At 39.2% G+C, this 19,975-nt stretch overlaps 1 protein-coding gene across 2 annotated transcripts in view; it reads right to left on the bottom strand.

Moving 5' to 3' along the window:
* CACNA1I (calcium voltage-gated channel subunit alpha1 I) overlaps positions 1–19,975 on the bottom strand; it is a 510,641-nt gene that overhangs the window by 203,055 nt on the left and 287,611 nt on the right. For both annotated transcript variants that reach the window (XM_072127725.1, XM_072127724.1), the window contains exon 5: positions 12,218–12,315. In XM_072127725.1, the coding sequence (XP_071983826.1) occupies positions 12,218–12,315 (98 nt within the window). The remainder of the gene's footprint in view (positions 1–12,217; positions 12,316–19,975) is intronic.

Here is a 19,975-nt window from a genome sequence, read left to right on the forward strand (position 1 = left end):
TTGGCAATTTGGACATATAAGGGCTTATTTTCTGCGACATGAGATGCACTTTACAAATACTTCATTTTAGTGGGTCATTAGCTTATTGATTAGATTTTATTAACTCTTGAATGTATGGGTGAAAAGAAAATTGTCAATTTTGGTTTACTTTCTTTTCATATTTTTTTGGGGTCGTACACCATACACTAAAAATACTATGATATTTTCATTCTATAGATCACTACGATTACAGTGATACCTCATTTATATCGTTCACATTTATTTTTACAATTTTACTGGATAAAAACTAATATAGAGGAAATCTCATTTGTTTTTGCATTGCCATTGACATAACTTTAATATTTTTTTGTTGACAGAGCTAGTTTAGGGCTTATTTTTTACATGTTGAGTTGAGTTCAGTGGTACTATTTTTGCGCACATAACTTTTTATGATCACTTTTTAGAACATTTTTGTGTAGATATTTTATGAAAAATATACATTTTTGGCGTGTTTTTCGGGTTTTGTTTTTACGGCGTTCACCGAGCGGGTCCAATAATGTTTCTCAGTTATTGTACGAATTGTTTCGGACGCGGCGATACCAAATATGTGGGGTTTTTTTGGTGATTTTGTGTTTTTTTTTTCACTTTATTGCATGTGTATAGGGAATATTTGTGTTTAGGGGACTTTAACTTTATTTAACCGGTTAAGGACCGGACCCTTTCCTGTTTTTTCATGTCCATTTTTCACTCCCCACCTTCAAAAATCTATAACTTTTTTATTTTTACACATAAAGAGCTGTGTGACGGCTTGTTTTCTGCATAACAAATTGCACTTCATAGTGATGGTATTAAATATTCCATGCCATGTACTCGGAAGCGGGAAAAAAAATCCAAATGCAGTGAAAATGGTGAAAAAACGCATTTGCGCCATTTTCTTGTGGGCTTGGATATTACGTCTTTCACTGAGCGCCCCAAATGACATGTCTACTTTATTCTTTGGGTCGGTACGATTAAGGGGATACCAAATTTGTATAGGTTTTATAATGTTTTCATACATTTACAAAAATTAAAACCTCCTGTACAAAAATTATTTTTTTCATTTTGCCAACTTCTGGCGCTAATAACTTTTTTATACTTTGGTGTAATTTTTTGCGAAATTTGATAATATTTTCAATTATATCATTTTTAGGACTGTACGACCTTTTGATCACTTCTTATAGATTTTTTTTATATTTTTCAAAATGGCAAAAAAGTGCCATTTTCGACTTTGGGCGCTATTTTCCGGTTCTAGTAAGGTTCTAGGAATGCAGTGCAAATTAGTCATGCTCCTCCCTTCAGACCCTTCACCATGCATTATTCAATGAATTAGCTTTGACTTTTGTATTCCTGCAAGAGGACTGTATATGTGACTGTGTATTTTCCTGAAAGGATTTCCAACTGTCTTGATTCGGAATACGATAGGAAAGTTGATGACCAACCTGGCCATGGGCCCTTTTTCTTATCCGACCCTCATACAATGTCAATTTAAAAAAAAACGTTTATTACTTCTCAGGAACACTGCTTTGTTTTTAGTAGTGCTATGAAACAGTCCCAGTTCTTTTTACATACATCCAAGTTTTGAACTAGTCAACCCCCAAAGTTGTGAGCAAAGTTGGAGACATATCTACGGTATAAGCATGAGATAAATATTTGTGATACAGTATTTATTAACCAAAGATGTTAAAAGGCTTTTGATAAAGTATTGTGATAAAGCTTAGGATAATTGCCAGATAAAATAGGTTGGCCTTTGTTATCAGAACCACAGAAGAGATAGAAGGAATCTGTTTGGCTCATCAACAATGGGGGTCATTTACTAAGGGCCGATTTGCGTTTTTGCGACGTGATACTCGAATTTTCCGTTTTGCGCCGATTTTCCCTGTATTGCCCCGGGATTCCAGTGCACGCGATCGGATTGTGGCCCATCGGCGCCGGCATGCACGCAACGGAAATCGTGGGGCGTGGCCGCAAAAAAAAACGACGGATTCAGAAAAACCGCCACATTTTTTTAAAAAAAAGTGTCGCTCGACACACGCTTACCTTCATCCAGGATGGCTTGGTGAACTCCAGTGCATTCCGATGCTCTTCAGCGCAGCAGCGACACCTGGTGGATGTCAGAGGAACTGCCTTAGTGAATCCCGGCCGGACCCGAATCCACCGCAGAGAACGCGCCGCTGGATCGCGAATGAACCTGGTAAGTAAATCTGCCCCAATATCTTTTAGCACTACTTGAACTAATGTCTTCAAAGACAAGCAACTGTACTTCTCAGAGGAAATTCTATTTCTGTGTGAGAAATGGTAGTTTGTCACAGTGGTGACATAAAGATATTCTAAAACCACTCAGGCGTTTCACCATCAATAACCCCAATACAAGCCTAGAAGCTGCAGCCATGTGAGTTGAACCTCATTTGTGGGGAAAATGTTTGAGGGGGTTTATTAAAGAGGCTATCCAGGAGTATCTATCTATACATAACCTTATAACCCAGCATCAAAATGGATTTATGAGGGACTGGTCCTGTCAGACTAATCTGATTGGCTTCTAGGAGGAAAGTCTAGTCTGGACCTTGGGGGAGGCTGTGGATGTTGTCTATCTGGACTTTGCTAAGGCATTTGATACATTGCCACATAAAAGGTTGGTACATAAATTAGACTGCTGGGACTAGGAAAATCTGTGTATTTGGGTTAGAAATTGGTTTAGTGATATAAAACAGAGGATCATCATTAATACCACATTCTCAGATTGGGTTGAAGTTACCAGTGGGGTGACACAGGGGACAGTATTGGGCAGCCTCCTTTTTAATATTTTTATTGACAACCTCATAGGGGGTTTACACAGCACAGTTGCAATATTTGCAGATGATTCTGCAGAAGAAGATAGTATAATATTACAAAGGGATTTGGGGGATTGGATGAAAAATGGATGATGGGGTTTAATGTAGATAAATGTAAAGTTATGCACATGGGAACATGGAACCAAAAAGTACAATAATGTCAATTACTTGCTAAAACTGCAACTGAAAAACAATTGGGGGTACTGGTGGATGGTAAACTTAATTTTAGTGACCAGAGCCAGGCAGCTGCTAATAAAAAAAATACAATTATGGGATGTATCAATAGAGGAATAGATTCTCATGATAAGAACATAGTTTTGATCTTATACAAATCTCTGGTCAGACCAAGCATGGAATAATGTGTTCAGTTTTGAGCACCAGTGTATAAAAAGGACATAGTAGAATTGGAATGGGTGCAGTGGAGAGCAACCAAGCTTATTAACCTCTTCCCAATGCAACATAATAGTGCTGCTCAGTCGAAAGTGACTTGCCGACCCGCGCAGAACTATTACATCATGATTCTGGCCAAGATTCACAAGCGGGTCTGGTGCCAGAAGCTGTGTGTGTCAGCTTTATATTACAGCTGACACCCACAATTGGAGAGAATAAAAATGGCCTGGGTGTGCAAGGAGAATGCAGCTACCTTCTACCCCTTGATTGGCTATATACTACAGGGGGACTGGTTCGCTATATACTACAGGGGGTGGCTGACTATATACTACAGGGGGCTGGCTATATACTACTGGGATCTTCCAAAAAGTATCCAAAGCACCAGCATTCAGCACATCCTATTGGAGCTATATACAATATGAGGAAAGATATGTCTAAAATACTTTCTCTTTAATACAAACCATAAAAAACATAAACAAGACCAGTATATGTAGCTACATACAGATGATAAATTAATTACCCAATCCACAATAAAAAGGAATATGCGGTATAAGATATTGCTTATGAGATCTTATTCCGTTGTAGGTAACTGTTCACATTCCAATCACCAAAAATTCATAGTGTTTTTAAAAGTCACATAGCATAAAGTATGAGTAGCCCCAACTATTTCTATTTTTGCATCTTACTACTGGGATCTTGCTGGCTATATACTGGGAGGCTGTGACCAATGCATTTCCCACCCTCAACTTATACTCGGGTCAATAGATTTTCCCAGTTTTTGGTGGTAAAATTAGAGGCCTTGGCTTATACTTGGGTTTGCTTATACCCAAGTATATATGGTATATAAAATCTGAAATTTTTCTGAAAAAAATCTGAAATTTAAAAAAATAATAATTTTTCAGAATTTTCCCAAATTTTTATAAAGAAATGCAAAGCACATGAACCAAATTTGAGCCATATCAAATAACCATGAAGTACAAGAAAGCAATATCAAATCACCTGGATATGTTAAAAATTTATAACCACTTGTAGTGGCAAGCGGGGGCGTGGCTAGGGTGGTAAAAGATCCGGGGCATGGGCCCCAATGCATATGTATCACATTTTAAGTAATGCCCCCGCTCCTGTACATAACCCCTCACATTTGGTTGTGCCAATAACAACTTTACTGAGGTTTTATACAGCTACAGAAACACAGGAGAATTCCCTACTTGTTCCCTCCAGTGACTGCGGGTGATGTGTCCTTCATCTTTTCCATTAGGCCCAGCATCACCACGTCTTGTTCCTTATTGTCCCTTCATCTTGGTTCCCTGACAGCGTTATCCTGCTGCTGCCCCTAACAATCTCACCCAAATACTGTAAGGCTGCGTTCACACGTTTGTCTTGCATTAAAACAAAACCAGGGGCTGGTTACTCATCACATGTGTTTCAGTGGAAAATATATGAGATCAAACCGAGTAGAGGCCTGTCCTAGTGTTACATGTGAACTTGCCCCAAGAAATGTGCCCCACACAGTTACCCCAGTAATGTGCCCCATGCAGTTACCCCTGGTAATGTCTCCCACACAGCTACCCACAGTAATGTCCCCCTACAGCCCCCCAGTCATGTGCCCCACAGCCCCCAGTAATATCCACTTCACAGCCCCAGTAATGTCCACCACACAGCCCTAGCAATGTCCCCCACACAGCCCCCTAGTAATATCCCTCATACATCCCCCCAGTAATGTCCCCCACACAGCCCCCAGTAAGTGATGTGCCCACACAGCCCCCCAGTAAGTAATGTGCCCACACAGCCCCCCAGTAAATAATGTGCCCACACAGCCCCCCAGTAAGTAATGTGCCCACACAGCTCCCCAGTAAGTAATGTGTCCACACAGCCCCCCAGTAAATAATGTGCCCACACAGCCCCCAGTAAATGTGCCCACACAGACCACCAGAAATTAATCTGCCCACACATCCGCCCAGAAAGTAATGTTCCCACACAGCCCCACAGTATGTAATGTTCCCACACAGCCCCTCAGTAAGTAATGTTCCCGCACAACCCCCTAGTAAGTATTGTGCCCATACAACACCCCAGAAAGTAATGTGCCCGCACAGCCCACCCAGTAAATAGTGTGTCCACACAGCCCCCTAGTAAGTAATGTGCCCACACAGCACCCCAGTAACTAATATGCTCATACAGCACCCCAGAAATGTCCCACACACAGTCCCCCTGCAGTAATGTGCCCACACAGCACCTGAGGACACAGATCCTGATGAGAGAGGGGAGGAGGCCCAGGCAGCGGGGCAGATGTCCTGCTGACCCGGGGAGATCCATGGCTCCAGAATCTTATTTCCTATGATACCTACAGTCCTATGAATCAAAGAGGTACGTTGACCTGTCTTTCGTGGATTAATGGAGAAGTTTCCTGTGACCTTGAGTGAAAAAAAACCTGAGTGAATGACCATGTTATTGATTCCCTTATATGTTTACCATCTATTAAGGGTTCTGAGAGGGGCCATGTGTGACACCAAGTTCTTCAATTGTCAAACATGAGAACAATTTTGATCCTGGTTAACAGAAATGTTCCCCGATATGAGGAAGTCAGTCTCCACAAAGGATGACCTCAGTTACATGTCTAATTAATGTTTTACATTTTGACTTTCCTCACCCTAATGCCCTGGAAAGACTGATAGCAAGTCCTATATGATCCTTACCACAAACCAGCCTAACCCAAAGCATTAATTTGTGTGGAGAAACAGTAATTGCTCTCCACCAGGTAACTACCTTTGCATGGTAAAGTGCCTTCAAAAATATAACCTCTTATTCCCAATTCATAAAGGAATATTAAAATTGCTTGTATTACAGCCAAAACTATTGGGGTGGTAGAGGAAGAGGTCGTGGCTAGGCCCTGGTGCTAGATGACCCTAAGGGCCCTTCCACCAGAGAAGTAGACATCAGAATAACCTACTAAAATCCACAGGTGGGTAATAAATGAATGATTAGTGAGGGTTGAATCACTAAAGTTATACAATTATAGTCATCTTTTACTGGAAGGAAAGCCCTTGCTTGTGACTTTCTGCAGTCATAATGACAATGTGAATAAAAATTATTGCCCTGAATAGCATTCCCACCATGAATGATGCAATTTTTTCAGGTGTAGTCATCCATCTCTGTCTTATGGTTATTTTTTTTTTTTGTGAGAACTTAGCTACAGTTGAAATTTCTATATCTCATTGATGTCAACGGAGGCAGAATATGGTCTGAAACAAGGTCCCAGACTTGCTGCATTTCTTTGTGTCAATCATGAAAGATTACAGAGGGAAATCAGATGGAAGGCCTATTTTTTATTATCATGACGCTCTGATATTTCAGAAGCGACCGTCAAAGGAAGATCGACTAAGTATACACAGAACATAGAATAAAACACAGACGTCTCTGGTGTGTCAGAATGTTTAAATGATTCGTGTCAAGCAAAGGTCATGTCCACATAAAAGAAAACCGGTTTTATAGACTGTAACACAGTGCTGGGAGCCAATGAATATTCAAAGGTCGTACCCAGGTAGGCAGAAGCCTGAGAGCTATCCATCTTCTGTCTCTGCACTTATTTATGAAATGCATTTCCAAAGTAATTCTCGAAAATTGAAAATCTGACTGTTCTGGGTGAAGACTTTTCAAAGGTTGCACAAGTCAGAGTCTTATCAACGGTCCATACTAGTCTGTTCTACAGTTCCAAGTTCCTTCCTTGTTAGTAATTGATATATCTTCTGTGCAATTACGCTGTGCAAGGTCCAATTAATATTCCTGATGTTCCCTGTCTTAGGTACTATATATAGAACATACAGACATTGCATACACTTTCACAGAGCGATTGATTACATTACAGGAACTGGGATATTATATCCTGTGTCAGGAAGCGTTGATCAACCTTTCTTTACTGCAAATGTAACCTTTATACATAACGTTCAGAACAGACAGAAGAACAAATCAACTCTATGGAGCTATATAATGCATATAGGATGAGACATTTGTGCAGCATTATAATAGGATTTCGTGAAGCATTCTGCATGGTTCATGTTATAAAAATATTTCATAGTGATACAATTCTGGGTTAATAGATGGGGGCAAACAAGTCTCGGGCTCATCTCTACTCAAGTTATGGAAAATATAAGGGGGAAATAGTTTAAGTATTTCTGCACTGTGACAATATAATTTCCTTAGGCTGTGATACGTTTTATGTTTTGTTCCTTTGTTGTGATGTCACATGGTGACCATTTTTTAAATATATTTTCCTATGATATCATAAGGTTAAGGTGGGATTGTGATGTGCTTTATTCTATTCTGTACAATAACCGGCATAGTCTAAACTTGCTGTTGAAGACAGTCATGATGGAATGGGTCCCACGTCTACAATTTATTTTACAGAATATTGATAAACTTTATGTATGAGGTCCAGTTCAAACTTGTATAAGGGCTTTCCGTTACACTCATCATTTTAGGAGAATGCAATGAAAGCAAAACAGAAGATCTACCATTTCTCATAGATTTCAGTTGACCTTCTATTACCCTCCATTATGCTGCCCACAGCACCTGGCTAACACATATGTAAGCTTAGCCTAAAAGTGATAAACTTTTACAAAGATGTTCTACCAAACTATTGTGGACCTGTCCAGATATCAAATGACAATAACCAGCTTGTTAAAACAAAATGTGCTGAAAAACCCAAACTTGGCTTATACTCGAGTAAAAAAAAATATATCAAAACTCACCTTTCTGGCTTGCCCCGCTGCTGGCTATATACTGGGGCAGGGGGCTGGCTATATACTAGGGCAGGGGGCTGGCAAGCTATATATTGGGGGGCAGGTGCTGGCTATGTACTATGGGGCAGGGTCCAGCAGGCTATATACTGGGGAGGCTATGACCAATGCATTTCCCACCCTCGGCTTATACTCGAGTCAATAGGTTTTCCCAGGTTTTTGTGGTAAAATTAGGGGCCCTCAGCTTATACTTGGGTCGGCGTATACTCAAGTATATACGCTAGTTTTATTATATTGTGCCACCAAGTTTTATTCTATATGTGGAAATATGTTCCCACCCTGTGATTGTGTCGGAGATTTCACTGAAACATTTTTGCACGCCACAATATTGTATTGATTTAGTTTCATAATATATTGGAGTTCTCAATCATATTTAAGGCTGGGGTGTAATTTTATTTTGGGGTAGAAAAGCATAGAAGACTATGCATTTTACTTGCCATAAACAACTGAAGTCTGACTGTTTCCAAGATTAGCAGGTTAAATGTAAAGGGATTAGACACACAACTAAATTGAAGGTTAAAGCAGGACATGCCATGTCAAAACCTATATAATGGCAGCTGAAGACATCCTAATCTTCTGGGATAAGGCTTTGTCTTTCTAATTTTTTTATACACTTGAGGGTCCAAACAATCATTCTCTCGGGTTGTTTCGTGGTTTTCAGCAGTGTCACATAGGATGTAATCATGTGTCTGGAGACATGTGCAGGTCTCATTAGAGCTCCATTGTGTGCTGATCATTCTCTAGTGACTGGAGTACCATCCTCATCATGATGAGAGCATCTCTAATACCTCTGTAATAGACTGCATTAAGCCTGTAACTATTCAGTCCAAGATATAAAAGCCTCTACAGCATTGCAAGTGATCTGCTAACTCTACAAGTTAATTGAACTTTTTATCCTGACCTAACTAAATCAGAAATGGAAACCCTTAGAAAACTTATTCACTGTCTGCTTGAACACTATAAGAAATCCTTTCTAGCCTTTGCAGAGAAGTTTTATATCTAACCTTGTAAATCTGTAAAATTGTCATAAAAGTCGTTTTTAGAAAAGTAAATGTCTTGAAATTGATACAAGCTATAGTTCTTTATGCAGTCCTTGCTACAACATGACAATGGTGGTTCCCACACCCAGCATATAAGGCCTCTTTCACAATAACGTGTGCTTGCCTGGCTTTAGCCAGGGCAACCGCATGGCAGTGATGGAGGGGAGAGTGCTGCTCACACCTCCCCTCTCCAGAGGGAGTTGTGTGGCCTACCCATACTTATGGGGAAGGTAGAGACTGCTATGTCTTCCCTCCTTTCCCCCCGATACCGTACGGCATTGTAGGCAATATGTATCTCTCATTGAATAGCAAGGGAACATTTGCAACCCATACTACAATGGTACAGTATGGGTTGCATAAGGCCGTTTCACACCTTTGTGTGAATCCACCATAAGCTTGGCAACTACCATTATTTATTATTTGTCATCACCCCTCCAGAACCGCCAACAGAATCCCCTACACCCTCCTCAACTGAGTGAGGTCTGAATGGGGAGAGGGACGCAAGGATCAGACATGTTGAAATTAATTTCCCAGCATCATCCCCCAGGGATCCACATGTACCCATTCCTGGCAAATCTAAAGAAGATTAATTTAAACATACCATGTTTGCCTTTATGAGTACTCTGTTAGTATTGAAAACCTATACCCAAGTCTAACATTTTACATATTCTCTCCTCCATTCATTTAGCCATCAAAACTTAAGTACTGATGAATCTGCACATTTTATTAAATTTCCTAATGTGAACATTGTAATAAATAGTAAAGACTACTTAATACACAGTAAAGATACTACTTACTGTATACCCCTCTTCCCTGCCCCATCATCAAAAGTCTCATTAATGTCCTTAATGGCTTCAGAGGGAAAATTTACTAAAAATGATGGTGTGACATGTCCTGCCACATGTGTCATATTGATATGGGAAAGTTGTTGCTCTAGTCTCTGGCCAACTAAATTTTAAACTAGAATATTTGATATTTCATCACTGAATTCCTAAGTCTGAATATAGGGTTGGGAAGTAAGAGTTCTCCTTGTGGAGACATTGCCATTTAAGGCCACTTTGCAGGTGTATGGAGACTTACAGCCATTGAAACTCCACTGGGGGATTCAGGGAAATATGCGAATACTTTTTCCAGGATAAAATAAGGAAAACATTGCCATTCCCTACACTGTACTGAAGAGATACAGAGACACCGAAACAGTCCCATCTCATTCGGCTTCATGAGAGTCATGATGTTAAGGGAGCTGCCAGGGCAGTTAAAGGCAGTTAAGGCAGTTAAAAGAGGAAATGTTTTTCTTATCCCCTTCTGGATAAACATTTTTGCATATTTCCCAGAATCCCTGAGTGGAACCTCAATGGCTGTAATTCTCCACATGCCTGCAAGGTAGCCAGGTCTTGATAAGGAGAACTCTTACATTTCGACCTTAGTCAAAAGCCTTTCACTCAGATAAGAAACAGTGCTGTTTACAGTTTTGAATCTATTCCTTTTGGAAAAGATAAACTGGTTTGGCTTTAATCCAGCATTATTTAATTTGGCTACTTGAAAGTCATGATTGATGGGAAGAGGGCTGCCTTACAAGGTGGCTAGAAAGAGGATATGTTTCCGTTATCCCATCCTGGAAAACATATTTGAATATTTCCCAGAGTCTGAATATGCTATTTAATACAACAACTTATTCACTAATGCAGCTTCATGTCAATAAATTCTAGATGCTTTGTCTTATCCCACTCCAGTCCACTTATTGGAAGCTGTCCAAGATCCATCTACTGGTTGCCTTAAGTTCTTGAATCCGAGCAATAACTATTTTTGGCTATGATGACCTATTATATTTCGACTTGGTGGTCTCACTTCATGAGAATGATTGATAGTTTCTACATTTATATAACTCTTCTTTTGGATTAATGCTTTATGGTACAAAACCACTGATATTAATGCCACTGTAGAATCTATGGTTTTATGACTTCATATTATATACCCTACATCCGTGGTGGCGAACCTATGGCACGGGTGCCAGAGGCGGCACTCGGAGCCCTTTTTGTGGGCACCCGGACCATCGCCCCAGCACACCAGACAGGACTCAAAGAATCTTCCTACAGTTCCAAGCAACTTAAAAGATGCTGCTTTCAGTCATGTTTTGATACTTACTTCGCTACTTGGGACTGTAGGAAGAGGGAGAATTAGACAGGGTCGAATTATTTTTGGAGGACCTCCTACTGGCCCCATGATTCTCTATGTACAGAGGGGAACTGGAAACAAGCTAAAATTATGAAACTTTTCCATCTTTCTACTGTGTTGCTGTCCTCAAGAGGCCAATATGATTGAAAGTTGTGGAACCAGGAACAATAAGTTACTGCTTTAATTTTTGGTTGGCACCTCATGATAAATAAGCAGGGTTTTGGGTTACAGTTTGGGCACTCGGCTGCTAAAAGATTCGCCAACATTGCCCTACATGATGTTGATGAAATTCCATAATAAAAATAATTAAATAAAAAATAGAATGTTTTGAAGCAGTGAAAACAACCAGCCAAGAGAAACATTAAGGTACATAAAAGAATCAAGCACTTACGTGACACAATTGGACGAGGACGCATGGAATGGGCAGGGCTTAGTAACAAAGGCAAGCCGCTGATTGGCCGGAGAAAGACAGGCGATGGGATGGAGAGCTAAAGGCGGAATTGCCCCTGAGAGAAGAAGTACAGTATGGACAGACAGACAGTACAATAATACAGATAGAGGGGTGGAACATGTAGTGGATTCCATTAGCTCTTAGTCTGAACAACCTAGTTAATACACATACTGTAGCAAGAATAATTGTCAAAGTTATAAAGGGGTGTGAATTGATCCCTTATAAAACTAGGTTCAATATTACCATAATGAAAAGTATGTATATATGCAGACATAGAGCTAAAGGTGGTCCCAAACACAGATAAGACATCCTCATATTCCACCAGCCTCTCACCCACAACAAAAACAAATGAAAACTTTAGAGATATCTGGGAACAAAAACATAAGGAAATTTAGGACTTTCCAGTCTACAATTCCCATAATGCTCCAACAAGGCAAACATGAAGAATATGTTGGGAGCTGCTTTTAAGTAGTGACTGAAAAGGCACACAATACCATACCTAGGGCAGAAAAGGACACTTACTGGGCACTCGGTTGATGGCCTTCAGAGGTCTGAGAACTCTCACAGTACGAATAGCAGACAAGTTAATATTTTGGAGATCCAGGGAATACTCCACCATCCTGAAATTAATAGAGAGTATAGTTAAAGCTAAATCGGGTTCTTTCAAAATGCACTATAAAAACAACAGTTACCTAAACAAATCAAAAAAGTTATTTGAGAAATGCAGTTGGAAGTTCCTTAACACTGGTTACTGATTTTATACGATAGACTGTATACCCCAAACTCTAAATGCTTGCAACCAATATCTGTTCTGGCTATTGGTTAAACAGTGGCTGTAGTACAAACCCATACACTGTCCAGTGGCTTTGAATGGTACTGCAGCTCTTTTCATTTCCTTTAAAGTCCTGCTCCTCAATATTTATGTTAGTCAGAAGACACCTTTAAGTTGGGGGCCCACAATGCCAAATTAATGCATGTGGATTTATGTCCATTTATATTAGTTGAATATTAGGACATTGTGAAAACACATGTAGGTATGTGCGCGCTGCCCCTATGTCTACAATGGATAGATGTACAATTTAGGGTTTTTATTTGAATACCGGACAGCAACAAGGCACTTATTATTTATAGACAATTGTGCCGATTGTGGCTAACAGGGGAAGTGAGCATCCCACTGCACGCCTGAGTATGTATGCTGCAGCTCACTTTGAACACCCACATTTCCATTTGCAATTACCCTCTAGTACTACTCTCAATCGAGGGCGCCATGTGACAATCCTTTTTATTTCATTTATATTAGTGGGATGTGGATATATTTTATACAAATTCCATCCACATACTGCTAAAAAAAAGCTGTACAAATGACCAAAACATGTCAATTGTTGCAGTGGTCATAAGTTGCAGATTTCAAGATTTAACTTTGCCCCGTGCCACAGGTAAATCACAACAGCAGCCTGCCATTTTGGCTGACATTTCGGATCGTTACCCAAAATAAATCCCCAGACTTAAAAAAAAACAAAACACAGAAATATTTAGATGTACAGTACTTTTAAAGTGGACATACTGAGCTATAATTGTCAACAACAGTTTAGAAATCCATAACCTTTCAGGTATAGTTTCTTCTGTACTTCTTGTCACATCCTGTTGTTCAGAATGTTCAACTACTGCTTACAAATGTGTTTGTCTAAAAAGAAACTTTTACATCAAAATGTCCAAACTGATTGTAGACCCATAGTAAATTGTAGATGTTGTATTCAAGTATACTTTTATTTGTCTGCAGTGATGTATACAGACATGTAATTGGACAAATTGGCAGGATAGTTGTTCTCTCTGGTAATAAATGGCACTTTTCTCCACAACAGTAGTCACGATGAATGTAACATTCACTCTATTTATATAAAAGAGTAAGAGTAATCTTCATAAATATAAAAAAAAACAATCTGAATTGTTCAATATCTTATAACATGATGATTATAATACAATGAATATTGTATTTTCTAATTGGAATAGTAATTTGTGGTTTTATTTTTTACCTGAAATTGCATTTTGATTGAATTTTCTTGTGATGAGAGGGATCTCATATATACCATAAACTGATAACTTCCGTGTATGGTAAGCCATTTAGACATGTAAATAATAACTTACTTTACTGAAAAATTGACTCCAAAATCATTAGTCTACCTTGGATTAGGTTTTAATAGGGGCATAAACATAAATTTACCGGTAGATTAATTTCATGGCTTGGTAGGATTCAATAGTTTATTAACACACAGACCCCACCCTTGAAATATTGTTAACCTTTGTTGATCCCCCCTAGATGACTACACATAAGGTAGATCTGGGGCACAATGAGTGCAGTGTGCCAACATTTGCAAATATACATTTAACCCCAAAAACTACCGTAGTAAAATGTTTGATGAATCCAACCATTATATTATTGAAGTCTGAAGTCTGAAGTCTGAAGACAGTCTGAAGACAGCAGAAGAAAATGTGTCATTGGCACTGTTATGGGCTCAAGCTCCCTACACCCAATATGCCAGGTGCATGAGACCTCAATGTATTCCATAGCACCAAATTACATTGAATGTTAAGCACAGCCATATCATTCACCTTACTTATAAAACAGTCACACTACACATGGAAAAAGAGAGTTTCCCCTCTAGAAACTACAGGTCCTTCCTGACCTTTCCATTGGGCTGAAAGTATCTATGTACCCATTCGGGTTCGGCTGGGCAACCCAAACAATTCGCTGGATTGGCAGCCATACAGCCAATCTGGAAAATTAATGAGCCTAGCAACTAGCCATGGCTATGGTTGGATTAATCTCTAGTCATGAGATTCCAAACCTTTCAAGACAAAATAATTAACAGATCATAATTGCAATGAATTGGTTTAATGAGAAATTAAGGTCTAAATAGACATGTGGTTGTAAAGGTGACAGAAGATGGAAGACCCCATGGTATAGAGACAATATGGAAGAAAAAAGTGTCTACAATCTACAATATAAAATACTACACCATAATCTGTGAAATAGTGCAATAGACAATACTACTACCAGATGTGTCAACCATCATTTGTTATGGGGATTATTTATCAGTGTATGATGTATCATGTGCCAGATACATCAGGAGGCTCTAGTAGCCGACATTGCCCATTGGACAGGCAGCCAAACTCTGCCTGGCTTAGAATTGCATTTTACCTGCACCTGTTCAAGGGTCTTCATACCCTTCCATGTCCACTTAAAGGGGCATAAAGGGGGAAATAATTCAGAGAAAAAAATGTCATGCCTTATATGCCAAAAAACTGGCATATAATCCCTGATAAATATCCCCATATACAGTACGTTACAGATTTTAGATCCAGCAAAAGCTGAAAATGTGATGGATGAAGATACTTATAGATATTTGTTTGTTAAAAATCCTGTTACTCCAGTGTTGTATATTTTGCCATAATTACATAAAAATTTGAATAATCCCCCTGGGAGAACAATTGTTGCTAGTACATAATCTATTTTATCGAATGTAGCAACTTTTCTTGATAAGGCGTTAAGACAACTTGATATTGAAGGTGCTTCCTATATGCATGATACATCCGATTTCTTGTTAAAATTTGTGGAGGTTGAGTTATCTGGGTACATTAACTTTACCGTTACAGGCAGTCCCCGGATTACGTACAACATAGGTTCTGTAGGTTTGTTCTTAAGTTGAATTTGTATGTAAGTCGGAACTGTGTATTTTATAATTTAAGAATATAAGAATTTTTTTGGTCTCTGTGACTACTGGATTTTAAAAATGTTGGGTTGTTATAAGGACCAGGATTAACAATAAAGCTTAATTGCAGAAACCTTTGACAACTGTTACAGCTGATTATTGTAGCCTGGAAGTAAAGCACAATAAATTAACAATAACCAGAGGTCCATTTGTAACTAGGGGTCACCTGTAAGTCAGGTGTTCTTAAGTACATACATCGATTATACATCGATTAACCACAGACAGGTCTGTTCAAACTTAATTGCAGAATTCAAATTATTCAGAGAAAAGTGTGAAGTTCCTTTTTTCGATTTATTGGATCTGGTTCTGAATAATAATTACTAATAAATAATAATTACTTCTTATATTCCTACAGTGTCACGGAATAGCGATGGGTGCCACGTACGCTAGTATTTACATGACCAATCTAGAGGAGGGTTACAATCAATGTGTCCCACTTTGCCAGGGTTGTGAAGTGGTGGAGATACATAGACGACATTTTTCTCCTCTGGGTGGGTATAGATTGTGAATTCCAATATTTTTTTGCTTTTTTAAATCAAATTGATGATAATGTCAAATTTACTATGGTTGAGTCGAATAATAAAATATAAAATTGGATGTGTTGATTTCTCTAGAAGGATCTAATATCAATACTATTGTATATACTAAACCTACTGTAAATCAGATATTGAGATTTGAAAGTTCTCGTCCGAGGTCTATGGTCAACTTTTTGCCTTTTAGTCAACTTCTGCGTGTAAAGAGAATAGTGAGTAATCAGGAGTATTTAGTCTTCCAGTTTGAAAAAATGTCAAACAAATTCTTAGAAAGAGGATACCCTAAGGATATTGTCACTCGGAATAGAAGAAAGGCTGAAATATGCAACAAAACAGATGTCAGAGTCAATAATGAACAGAGTTTCAAAAGAATACCCTTTATATCTACTTTTACTAATGAAAGCCAACAATTTGCTAACATAATATGTAAACACTGGCCATTATTGAGTAGTAGCAATCCATAAATACAGGAATGTACTCATCCTCCTCTTTTTTCATATAAGAGATCAAAAAATATTAGAGACTATTTAGTCTCGGCTGATGACGGATCTTTTAAAAAAATTGAAACAAAGTATACTTACAGGTAGACAACGGAAGGGCGGCTTCCCCTGCCTATCCTGCATAAATAGTTCTATGATGCTTATAGAGGAAAGATTTATACATCCAACAACTAGGGAATCATTCTCAATTAGACATTATGTCACGTGCTACAGCACTTATGTACTATATGTTCTTACCTGCCCCTGTAACCTCTTATATTTAGGGGAAACTACATGGGATTTGAAAACAAGGATCAATTGTCATCGATACACTATATCAGTGATGGCAAACCTTTTAGAGACCGAGTGCCCAAACTACAACAAAGACCCGCTTATTTATCGCAAAGTGCCAACACAGAAATTTAATTTGTGATTTATACTCCCTTCTCTGTCACAGTTTTCATTGATACCAGCACCTGAGGCACCAATAAAGCAGAAAATAGTACAGCTAAATAGCTCTGTGCACAGCAAGTCCTGGGCTGTCTGGGACTGCAGGAAGATACCTGGAGTCCTCTCTGGTGATGGCCTGAGTGTCCACAGAAAGGGCTCTTAGTGCCACCTCTGGCACCAGTGCCATAGGCTCGCCATCACTGCCCTATATGATCTAAAAGAAAGGATTTGCCTATTTCTGAACATTTTTTTGAAGCAAAACACACAGAGGTCCGATTACGTTTTTGTATAATTGATCATACCCCTCCCCCTTAGGAGAGGCGGGGACGCACAAGCATGAGATCCCGTTGAAACCTTTTTGTGTGACATATTAGAAGGCATTTTCTACTATTTAGGAGGGGTTTTTTTAGAATGGGAGGCAGCATAGATATTATAGACTCTGCTACTGTCAAAATGTGGTGTGATGTGTGGTTTTGTCCCATTGGCCTTTATACGCAGGGCTGAGTGATTTGTGGGTTTTTCCTACTCTGATCCCTTGATTCTTACTGCATATGAGACTGTTCACTGTTATATAGGGACTGCTCCAAAGCAGGATTTCCTGTTCACTTGCCTGTTGCTTGAGAAAGGCTTCAGTTGAAGCTGATATGTAGCACTATGGAATAAAGTCCACTGATATTTTTCACAACTTTGGAGTGCTGCCATTACTTTCTTTTATTTCTATGTGGAATTTCATCAGGTTCAATTGGTGTGCAACCTTATGTTATTATATATATATAATATTATTAATCCCAATCAAGTGTAATTTAAGACTTTGGCCCAGATTTATTAAAGCCCCAGCACCAGTTTTCTGTCGGACTTTGCACCTTCTTTCATGTGCAAACTGCTTGCACATGTACAGTATTTAAGATGTACAGTATTTAAGAAGTGTCTGAGACATATTTGTGGCGCATTCTGCACTGAAATGTGGCGTTCTGGTGCTCATTTGGACCACACACCACATTTAACATGCAAAGTCCGACAGAAGTGTGGCACACGCCTAAAAAAATGGTGCACGGTGTCAGACCAGTGCAGAGGGCACCAGTTTCATAAAGAACGTGCGCCACAATTCATGAATGTGGCGCACCCTGCACACTACACAGGTAAACTGCACCTAGTGAATGTGGGCCTTTAGGTTTTTGTGTTCTGTTTTTTTGGGGGCAGTTGGTTTCTGATAAATGCGAGGAAAAAGATCTCTGTCCAAAAAATGCCTTCTTTTAAATTGCCACAGCACCATATTGTAGGAGTTAAACTGGACAGACATTGAAAGACAAAGAGCACTTATAAAAATAGATGTCCTGCAAAGAATCAAGCAACACAATACCTATCTGAGATAAAGAATCATATTGACACTTTGTTATGCTTTTCCCCAAGGGCTCCTTGGTTTTTTTGTCCTAAGTCTAAATCCACATTTCGGTACATTTAATAGCGTAGACATGTGATAGACGCCGTCACCCCAGCAGCAATGCTTTCTCCTCTTTTGGAATTGAATTCGACCATGGCAGCATTTTACAATCCAACTGTAGTTACTCCCTTTGTATATTTGTCCCTTGAAATGTGAGGAGGTTCGGCGGCTTTGCCTGATGCTGCAAATGGCAGGTTGCCCCTTATACAAAAAGAACATTCATGTTTAAATTTACAGCTATTTAACCATTCCCATTGTGATGCATTGAATGCCCAGCACCAGCCATTCTTCACCCTCTGATTAACTGGCACCACCTGCTATTGTAGGCTTTGGATTGATTCTACGGTCACATCTTGCTAATTCACGGCTCCAGCTCCTTCATTTCCTATTTTAGGAAAAAGAGCGGTTTTGTCGTCAAATGCATAACATTAAAGTAGTCGCGTGACATATTTGATAAGGAAATAAAATTTTCCAATCAAGTATTTCTTCGTTTTGAAACAATAATCCAATTGTTGGACTAGTTCTATTGCTCCAAATGGCTTCAATTAATTTTCAGGAGAGGATGTGGGGCGCTTGCTTATCTATATTGATGCACGGCTCTAATGAAGGGAAGACACAGAGAATATGGTACCGATAACTGTACCTGCAGCTGCACTCTCATATTGTCCTCCAGTGTCATGTAATTACTTTTTGTCTGACACATACCATATCTTCTGTAATATGCATACTCAGATTGTTTTATACTCTATACAAAATATTTTTTCGCTGACATTGAGCTGCTAAGGTACATGCTGTACACGGTGATGTATTTGCTTGTATCTACCAACTAAGATATTTATTGAAGGATGATTCATCTCTTGGGGACATGGATTTCTACTACCTGTTATCTAGATGAATATGTGGTGGTGAGGAATGAGATATACACAAATAGCTGAAAATAGATGTCTCTTCAAAGGGAACCTGTCATCAGGAGCCCTTTCTCTGGCTCCCTCATATGTCCTCATAGATGATAGTACATGTTGCCAAATTGGTTTTACAGTAAACGTGGCTTTTTCTTATAAGAAGATACATTGGATAAAATTTTATCTTTCTGTATGCAGAGCTATGTCCCTAGTCCCATGGCAGTGGCCAATGAGGAGTGGGGCAGACATGTATGGCATCCTGAGATGGAAAGAAACAGGGTGGGGGAGGAGATATGGGGGGACCTGGGAGGTTTTTTATAACTTGAAATCCATGCATGATGGAGGAGTTTCCCGAGGGTGGGGTGGGGGGGATCACTCCTCACAAGAAAGGTAAACTTTGATCTAATTTATCTTATTATAATAACTATATAAAACTATTTGGCAATATGTACACTATTCTCTATGGGGACATGGGGGAGCCAGAAAAAGGGCTCCTAATGACAGGTTTCCTTTAAAGGTACCAGGTTTTCATGTTTTCCCCTTTACAAAAGATAGGGAATAACAAACTGAACAGTAGGGACCACCACCGATAATGAGTACTGGACCCCTCAGTGATCTGGGTAATGGGTCTCTGTTCTCAGCTATAGGTGGAGCACCAGCTATAGGTGAGCTCTGCCGCTCAATTCAGAAATATGGGAGTGTCAT

The sequence above is a fragment of the Engystomops pustulosus genome, chromosome 10 (genome assembly GCF_040894005.1).
Source record: "Engystomops pustulosus chromosome 10, aEngPut4.maternal, whole genome shotgun sequence".
NCBI classification, from domain to species: Eukaryota; Metazoa; Chordata; class Amphibia; order Anura; family Leptodactylidae; genus Engystomops; species Engystomops pustulosus.